Source organism: Lepisma saccharinum, chromosome 8, assembly GCF_977018435.1.
Source record: "Lepisma saccharinum chromosome 8, izLepSacc3.1, whole genome shotgun sequence".
In the NCBI taxonomy this organism is placed as follows: Eukaryota; Metazoa; Arthropoda; class Insecta; order Zygentoma; family Lepismatidae; genus Lepisma; species Lepisma saccharinum.
Genome location: NC_139236.1, coordinates 93,727,898 through 93,738,289, shown reverse-complemented (window position 1 = coordinate 93,738,289; position 10,392 = coordinate 93,727,898). Strand labels below are relative to the sequence as shown.

At 39.6% G+C, this 10,392-nt stretch overlaps 1 protein-coding gene across 1 annotated transcript; it reads left to right on the top strand.

Annotated features, from left to right (window-relative positions):
* The first annotated feature begins 8,327 nt into the window (after nt 1–8,327).
* Nucleotides 8,328–8,672, top strand: LOC145991898 (uncharacterized). The gene has a single exon (XM_083127931.1). The coding sequence runs from the start codon at nt 8,328–8,330 to the stop codon at nt 8,670–8,672; it is 345 nt and encodes a 114-aa protein (XP_082984057.1).
* Nucleotides 8,673–10,392: the final 1,720 nt, after the last annotated feature.

Below are 10,392 nucleotides of genomic sequence, written 5' to 3'. Positions count from 1 at the left end.
AACAAGACGGTGTCACATGTCACACTGCTAATGCCACTATCGACGTATTGCAAGAACAGTTTGATGAAAGGATAATTTCAAGAAATGCAACTGTTAGTTGGCCTCCAAGAAGTTGTGATTTAACTGTGATTTAGTTGTGATTGCTTTTTGTGGGGTTATTTGAAATATATAGTCTATGCAAAGAGACCACGAACCCTTGATGCATTAAGATTGAACATCGAACGCTGCATTCGTTACATTAGGCCCGAGTTATTGCTCAAAGTCATCGAAAATTGGGTTCATCGAATTCACTCATGCAGGAAGTCGGGGTGGACACTTAAATGATGTGTTATTCAAAACATAATGTAATAAACTATGCTTGAAAATAATATAAAAAGTTTGGTTGTATCTGAAATATTTTTTATTTTATTTCATTGTAAAATCATATCGTTCTTATTGGAAAACCCTATATTTAGGTTGATATGAACAGAGACTTTTCAAGATATAGTAACGCACACTGTTCCTGATTCTACTGTGCCTCCGCTTGGAATCGAACCTGAAACGTATTAGAAGCAATATTATAGCTTTAAATTATGTCTCAAGTAATTGATATTGTGCTATCACAAGGCTACTTATGTGCAACATCTGTGAAGTACTGCAAAAGGATCGAAAATTTTTACTTTAATATTCAATTAACATTCTAAAACTAATATTGTTTGATTTGATTTATTCTTACTTCGCATTTCTGCCACTTTTGGGTTATTGCAAAGATGAGGATGAGTGATGATATGATGAAATTGATGAAGGACACTCACAAATAACACAAATGCACAGGCCTGGATTCGAACCCGGCACCCTTGGCGTCGTGGCGCACCATGCTATCCACTCCGACACGGAGGAAGCACTAATAGTATTGTTGCTTTGTTTGTTGTTTTTAGTCGACTTTATGCTAATTGGGACTGGACCTACAGTTTAAAGTGGGATCCAAACTGTGCAATGTGCCTCCACCGGGTATTGAACCCTTGATTACAAGGCGACGACGTTACCACTGCGCCATCGGGGAGGCCTGTAATATTGCTGTAGACCCCTTTCCAACAATTGAAGCTATACTTATACGAAGATAAAATCTGCACACACTAGTTAAAGGCGTACTGAGCCACGTAAGGACAGACACAGGACTGTACTTACCCCCCTCCCTCCCTACAGAGGATTATGTCACCTATCACACATACTTAGCACTCTCTAAGGAATGCGTGGTAGTAACAGGTGGCGCAAAAGTCATCATCCTATTTGAACTGACCTTTGTTTTGACATCTTGTTGTTTATATCAGTAGTGTTTTGTCAGTTAAATAGAAGATACGAAATTTATTGTGTGCGAAAATGAATAAGTATACGCCACATACAGCCAGCGAAACATTAGCTTTTTCCGTGACACTTTCCGGGCAGAGTAATATCCTGTTTTGGTGATTTGCCATGGCCGGCCAGGTCCGCCGATTTGACCGCTCCAGATTTTCTCCTTTTGGGATATTTGAAGTCATTGGTTTATGTGAATAAGCCAGAGACGTTACAGCAACTAAAGGACAATATTCAGCATGAAATTGAAAACATTTCCCCGCAGATTCTTTCCAACACCACCAACGGAATAAAAAAGCCCAAATTTGCATCAATTCGAATGGTGGTCATTTATTGGATGTTATCTTTAAAAATTGACGACATAAAACTTACAAGTATCAATAAAAGTTTAACACAAAAAAACCTACTTTGTTTAATTTAAAACCCAAACTATAGGCTAAGAAAATCAGGGAATAACTTTTGCGCCACCTTGTATATGTAATGTTGGAATTGTACAGTCACGGGCAATTCTTGGTTGCAATGATTCCATTGAAATTTAATGGAAGTGTTATTACAACCCAGAATTGTTATCAGACTCTAAAAAGGAAACTAAAATATTAAACTTGTAAAGTGGCTATTTTAAACAATTTTCTGCATTAGAAGGGGTAACAGAAGAAGAGACAGATGAAGGTCTTACACAGGATGCGAACCTAGGTCACTTGGTTTTAGAGCATTCCTCCCACATGGGGAGAAAATTGTAATAAATTTGAATTGTAATATTGAAAAGAAGAAAAGAATGAAGATAACTTGACAGTGGAAGATAGATTCAAATTTTGACTGATATTTCTGGAGCTACAAATAATTGCCATCTTCTCTTACTGTAGTTAAACTAACTCACTCTCACTTTCGTATTTGTTATTTACTTCGCCCAATTCTGTGTCTCTATTTTCCTTTAATCTATGATTTGCATCTGATATTAGGCAAAACAAGCCTAAAAGAAATTGGCAAAATATGTGTACTATGAGAGACAGCGTACACAGGTGCAGTTCGATGGTATTTACATCATCCATGGTATAGCTTTTAAGAAAGCCTCTTGTGCGTGAAAAGTATGAAAAAATATAGCAAGAAGTAGGCCATTAAGATTATATATACAGGGTGATTGGTAATTCGACCTATTCCTGGAAAGGGGTAATACTAGAGCACATTTGCAACATGTCGATTGAGTGCCCAGGGTGTAGTAGTTTTTTCACAATTAGTAGTTTTTTGGTCGCAAGTCGGAATATGTCACGAAAATCTACAAACTGCAATAACTCGAAACCCATTGATTTCCGACCCCTGGTGCATAGGGTCAAATTTGTTTGCAAATGTGCTCTAGTATCACCCCTTTCCAGGAATAGGTCGAATTACCAATCACCCTGTATATCAGATATAACGCAAATACGAAACTACTGCAGCAGAGAGAGAGAGAGAGAGAGAGAGAGAGAGAGAGAGAGAGAGAGAGAGAGAGAGAGAGAGAGAGAGAGAGAAGAATAAAGTAAAGAAGCAAAAAGATAGAACAAATAGAGAACGCGAAGGAAGAAAAATAGAGACGGAAAATAGGGAAATAATAAAGTAAAGAGGCAAAAAAAGAAATAGAGAACGTGAAGAAGGAAGATATATAAATGGAGGAAAGAAGGGAGTAAGGGACACGTATAACTAGCAAACGAGATTTCAGAAATGAATGAAACCTTCCATACCAGAGATCGAATACGGGACACCTTGATTAGAAGGCGACGACGTTGCCAACGTAACAGAAATATAATACCGCCGCACTGTATTCGGAACAGTCCGAAATATAGATTGGACACGTTAAAATCCCTACGCTATCCGTTTGAGCACCAATATCTCTACAAATACTCTTTTCATTTCGCTGTTATTTGAATGTGTATTAAGCAATCTATGTCTTTATAAAGTACATCTTGAAATGCGTGTTCATTTTCCAAAATATAGTAACCAGTGTAAAAACGTTAATTTACCGGTAGAAGAATAAAACATTCAGGCTCTAACTCTCTAGCCTTCTTAAACCCGAAAGTTTATGGCTGCAGCAACACAAGCATTTCATCTGTCCCTATCCTGGGCAAGATCAATCCAATCTTTTCCACCCAATATTCAGGCCCACACTCGTGGTAATAGCCAAGTATTTAATATAGGTTCAAGAACAAGAGAAATAATTATCATAACAATAACACAGTTTTTCGTAATGTTAGCACAGTGCTGCCATCTATGTCCTATTTTTTTAAGTTCCCTGAAGCCCACCGCGGGCACACGAAGCTACGGATCAAGTATCACGGCGATGTTTTGAAGCGCCAACGATAATTATGCCTTCGCCGCGAGACAATTAAATCTGGCTTCCCAACCCATCATCTGCCCTTCCTGTTAACGGTCAGACTCAGTCGCCTGCTGCTCTAAAAAAAAAAAAAAAAAGAACGCTGAGGCTACTCAGAGTAAACATGGTAATGTGGAAACTTGCTTTTGTGCCTCATCTCTCAGTGCTTGAGATGATCAGGACCTCAGCTGGGGAGATTCCTGTTTCGGGTACAGCGCAGCATCCAATGGTGTCAACAACTTGGACGGAATAACACTGGAGTTATTAAGCAGGTATGAATATCTATCATTATTAATTAAGCTAGTTTAAAGCTATTTCGACTTCTTGCTCGGTGAGGGGGGGGGATGGTATCTCCCCAGCTAGCAGAATTTTCGCAAAGTCTCCCCCAGCTGTCTCATTGTCAGCATGTGAAACCATAGGAGCATCCCCTCAAGGCTCGATCAAACATCCTCCCAGCTAACATTTTCCACTTCAAGCGCTGTAATGACTATCTGCACAGATAGTACTTAGGTGCGGGCCAACAAATGTCAACTTTTCTTCCACGTGATGCACCCTGGACTGCATTCATTGCAGGCCGAGACACTGCCGTCTGGACACTCAGCCTCTGTGGAGCATCAGAAATGTTATGCAGTGATTCCCAAAGTATGCGCCGCGAAATATTCCAATATATTCACTGAAATGGCACTTGCTTTGTTAGTATACGCACGGTTTTAGTACTTTTTACACATAAATGTTTCTGAATTTGACACATGTGTTTACTTTTTAACTTAAGGCATGCAACGTAACCACACTATACTGTCCCCGTTATCTCTAGAGCAAGGGAAGAAAAAAGTTTCTGCGCAAGTAGCGGCGCGAGACAGCTCCACCAATGAACAAATAAGAGAGAACGGGATTGCGTGGAGGGGCGAAAGCGACTGCAGTTACGAGCCTTCGCAGCAACGTTCACTGCTTCGCTCTGCTCTTCTCTGCCGCTATGAGCGTCCTTGCTCCAGAGATAGGCAGAACAGATTATAACCAAGCGTTGGGAGTGTTAGATAGGTCTACATTCTGACTTGGGCACCGAGGAAAAATCTTGAATTTACATCATTTCATCTTGAAGAAGGAGAAAATGGACAACATCCCTATTTTACATGCAAGTACAATATCGGGGCATAAGGTTAGCATTTTCCGAAGACACCCAAATACCAGCTTCTCTTCCATATAATACTGCGTTTTGCAGACTAACGAGACTCTGCCATTTGGATCCTCTGCAGATGTAATCCTCTGTGGGGCTCTTGTTGTGTCGTCCACATGTCTTCATTATGTTCCTTCATCCATTTCATATCATCATTCATTCTCATCCTCGCGATTAACCCAAGTGACAAAAAGCGACGTAAAATAAACTGAATCAATCAATACAACAATATGATCCGTGCCGGTGGGTGGCCTGAACACGGCTGTTTCTTTAACAAATTTATTTATTTATCGAGAAAAATTCAGATACAGCACAAATCGTTATTTTACGCTGAAGCTGCCAACAATGAAAACAGTAAAATTGAAAGAAATAACACGAAAATATTAACAAAATAGTCACTTTGATATTATTTATCAGATTTCCTTTTCATCGTTGTTATTGGCCTAGGCGTAAAATAAGATGAATTTGCATCCATCTATAACCTGTAGTTCGATACCCGGTGGAGGCTCGTAGTGGTTCGGATCTCACTTTAAACTGTAGGTCCAGTCCCGATTAGCCTTACTGTACATAAATTGGACTTAAAACACTAACTAAAACAAAGAAACGAATCTATAATCTCTACTATTTTACATAATTGTTATAAGCATTTCTCGTAACGTAATTCTGCTGTAAAAAACCAGACTATGGTTGTTAAAAGTTGGTTCAGTATCCTTTAAGCTCTGATAGGCTCACTAGGACTTGACCTACGGTTTAAAGTTAGTTCGAACCACCGTGCAATGTGTCTCAAACACGAGACCGCTTCTGAACACCCATCATTGGCAAAGTTGACAATAAAAAAATAATTTTGTATTTCTCTATTAGAGGCCCCTTTTATATTCCCCTTTGAAATAATCGAGTGTTTGAAAATGTTGGAAAGATTGGAAGAATTCGGATCGCACATCATCCGGACCGGAGGGTATTTGATCGATTGATTGAATTAAAAAGCATGGGTGCGTCAGCACTTAGGCTATCTTGCGACCAGCCCTTCACCATAATAAAACTCGTGTCCGAGGACTAAAATATTCTTACTTGGGTTAAAAGCTGAGGCTGTACAGTGACACTCAGCACATAGAAGGACGCAACGCAGCCCTACAGAGGATTATATTGGCCGTAGGTCCTGACGCCAGAGCCTCGTTCGCCTGCAAGACTGCAGTTAGGAGGTTTCTACGTGGGAGTGAGGTTGACATTTGGGTTCCTCACCAGAAGGTCACACGCCCGACCGGAGGGTATATCACGCGAGAACGCAACGACTGAGTTATCGACCGAAAATCAATATCTTGGGTAAGAAGTGAAAACACTCATTTCAACAATTAATTAACGACAGGGGTTCCCAAACGTCTTGGTGTGGCAGTGCCATTATCATTTCAAGATTTTGAACACATATTTCACATTCAGAAACATTTTACACATAAAGAGTACTAAATAAGCACATACACATTGGAATAAGTGTCATTTCAGTGAAAATATTAGTACATTTCGCGGCGCCCTCTTTGGGAACCACTTACCTAGCCTTTTAAAAATATTACACGCAAATAAGTTGAATTTGAAACAAACTAAAATTTTGATGCTGGCTTTCGTGTGTTACGTGTACTGCCGCAATGGGGGGGGGGGGGGTACGCACTCACAACGAAGGAAATAACGCCCAAAAAATGTAAAACTAACTGAAGGTGACACATCCCGCTCTCATTCATTGAACCATTCAAGATATTCGCAATTGCCAGACAAGCCTTTTCATACTTTGTGGAAACTAAAAGGAGTTTTAATCACAGATATTTATTTATTTCCTTCAACAGAGAAATTATCTCATTTTACAGAAGGTTGCCAATAAAGAAACAAAAACAAAAGAAATACATAATATAATACAGTGAGACATAACACAGATGGAACACACAAATATAATGTAATATAAACCTAAACTATACTATAGAATAATATAACACCCAATTAGCAATTTAGAAGCGCTTCACCCAAAACAATACAAACCCTCTCCCCCAAAAAAACAAGATGTCATTTTTATTCATATGCAGTGATATATTGCTAAGTATAACACTAAATCTGATAATTTATGTTGTAAACACTTGTCTTAATATTCTTTTGTACTCATTGATTGAGATACTAAAATCAAGATTAGTTTGCAATATAGATATTTTGTTGCACGCAAAGGACATTCTAAATAATGGTGAATTCTTGAATCTTTCTGTTTTAGGAATATCATAAGACATCAATTGCCGCAGCCTTAAGCCACATTTCTTTGCATTGAAACATATTTTTTGGAGAAAAGTAGGGTTATCTATGATTCCAGTCATTGTTTTGTACAGAAATATGTGTTGTGTTATTTCCCTTCTATTAATAAGACTTTCATAATTATAATCATTAAGTAGGTCATTGTATGATAAGTTATTATAATATGATGGTACATTATCCTTTTTGTAATACAAATATCTTAAAAATCGTTTTTGAATTCTTTCAATTACCAACTCCTGGGATTTACAATATGTAAACCAAACATTAGAACCATATTCAAGCTTACTTCTAACTAATGCAATATGGATATGTACTTGATCGAAAGTGAAGACCCCTACACTCCCTGCCCCAGGAGTTTACTTTGTATTTATCTTAATCTAGAAGTAATTTCCCCAGGCGACAACGATTATTTTGGTTTATTATGTAATTTGTTTTCGACAAGGTTTACAATGGCAGATGACGCAATTTCTGTTTTCCTCTTGTATGTCTCTTCTATTAAAATAGCTATGTGCTAAATCCAAAACTATTACCTAAAAGAATTGCTTTAAAACTCCTCTTTTTCGGCAATCACTTCTACTCTTAATTTTAGAGAAAGAAGAAGACTATGTTCCCATTCCTTAATATCATTCATATTATTTAAACATAACGAAATATTAACATCATTGTTAAAAAATATATTGCAATTATAACAATATATTGCTCATCATATGTAAATATTAAATGGTGCATGCACTAGTTCATTCTGTAATATCTGAAAACCAATAGTATTTCCTTCAGTCTTCAACAATGGATTTCCACCCAGGAAAAAGTTAATCCCGTACAAAACAAAATTACTTTTACCCCTGCCAGGGATTCTTTTATCCTCTTCATAGAAAACGGAATTGAAAGTATATACAGTACTATACCATTTCGTAACTACAGTGCTCAAAAAAAGTTTTGCATATTATGATTGCTTGCGGTTTGAGTCGCAATATCCCCAAAAGGTATACAATGTTCACTATGTGAGCAATGCCCGAGACAGAAACCGACATAATGTCCCAAGTGAGTTCGATATTCAGCAGATAGAGGTGGCAGTAGTTGCCACATGATCCCTGAGCATTTTTGAATGCAGCTCGATGGGAGGCATTGTCCGTGTTTTATCCGCACTTGTGAGTTGGAAATTGCACAGAATGCGGGTGGAAAACGAAGGGCAACATGCCGCGAGCTACCATTTCTGTTACGGACCGCTTTCGAATTGTAAAGCTGCTGCAAGAGGGATATCGCCAAGTGGACGTCGCTGCCCGTGTTGGAGTGAGCCAAAGTGATATCTCTCGAGTGTGGAAAAAGTTCAGGGAGACACAATTAGTTGCTGGTCAACCAAGGACAGGGCGGCCACGCAAAACAACAAGCAGGGAAGATCGGTACATGGTGATTTCGGCCCGTCGTAGACCCACTCCAAGTGCTACCAGTTTGTGCCAGGATCTGGGGAGGGCCTCAGGAGCGAATGTTTCCAATCAGACAGTACGGAATCGACTGCATGAGGAAGAATTGACGTCATGAAGACCCATACCCAAGGTTCCTCTGAAACCACACCATAAGAGAGACTGTGCAACGTGGGCAACAATGCACAGCAAATGGAGTCAGAAACAGTGGGAGCAAACGCTCTTTACAGACGAGGTCACCATCAGTTTGCACCCGTTAAGCAAAAGCATAAGGCTTTGGAGACGATCAGATGAGAGATTAAACGAGCCCTTCATCCAGGAACGTCACCAGCAGAAGGGGGGCTCCATCATGTTTTAGGGTGGAATCATGTTTAGTCGACGTACGCCCGTAATTCCTCTCCAGGGTCACATGACTGGTCTGATGTACAGAAACGCTTATCTCGAACCCATGGTATCAGGTTTCTCTACAACTGTGGGGGATGGCTTCACTCTGGTGGATGATAACACTCGACAACATCGAGCAAGAGTGGTTCAAGAGTTCCTTCATATGCATGGCATTCGACGCATAGTGTGGTCGGCATATTCTCCAGACATGAACTGTGTGGAACATGCATGGGGACCTGAAGCGAGCAATTGTCAGTCGCGAAAATCCTCCTGTGAACAAGGTGCAATTGTGGGAGGCTGCCATTCAAGAGTGGGACAGTCTTCCTCAGGAGAAGTTGAATGCTCTTATCCTTAGCATGCCCCGTCGTGTTCAAGCATACCTTCGGGCTCGAGGTGGCTATACACGCTACTGAACTCCCATCTGTTGATCCCAAGCATGCCTGCGAGCCCTAGATACACGATATTGCACTGCCTTTCTTTTGTGTTTCGCATCCCACATTTTCAATCTTGTGCTTCTGGTGTGATTTTGTTTCGTCTGCATGGCTGCACTCTTTTCTTTCTGTTTGTATGTCTCCCCTGTACTCTTAAATATGATTCCATGTATCTACTACAATAAAATGATCACAAACCCTCAATATGCAAAACTTTTTTTGAGCACTGTATGTAACAAAGAATTGAAATATCGTTTGTGTCCATTCATGGTCCAGTCATCAAAGATTTCCCTGCCGAAAAGTATGGAGCCTTAAGAAAGGACACCATTCTACAGCTGACACTAGTTTTCTTTATACCTTCGTAAACACCAGGTTATGTATTCTTCTTGAGTATTTGTATATATAGGATAGGATCAAGTTGCATAGGAGTGGTTATAACAGCACGCTACCACGCCAGGGTCCCGGGTTCGAATCCCGATCTGTGTATTGGTGTCCCTTGATCACTCATACTAATACTAATACTCATACTAATCTTCGCGATTAGCCAGAAGTGGCAGAAAAGCGAAGTAAAATGAACCAAATCAATCAAGTTTAATGTAAAAGTTTCCGCTATTCCTCCATTTCGTAGGTACCAGAAACAATGCAATGCTACATTTACTTGAAATGTGCACAAAAAAATGGATGGATATTTCCAGTACCGACAGGGATTATTGTTACATTCTTTGGCCTCGATTGATTGATTTTAATTCACTTCCCTCCTCTGCCACTTTTGGCTAATCGCGAAGATGAGGATGAGCGATAATATGATGCAATTAATGAAGGGACACTCACAAAGAACTTCCATGATCAGGCCGGGGTTCGAACTCGGGACCTCTGGGGTCGTAGCGCGCTGTGCCATCCACTATTCCTCAAGACTAATGTTTGATTCGTGTTTTAGGTACGCTTCAGCATTGGTCTGTCTATAAACAAACTCTGGACTAAAAATTTATTCAAAATTTGTGCGAGTGAGTTTCTTTTGTTTCC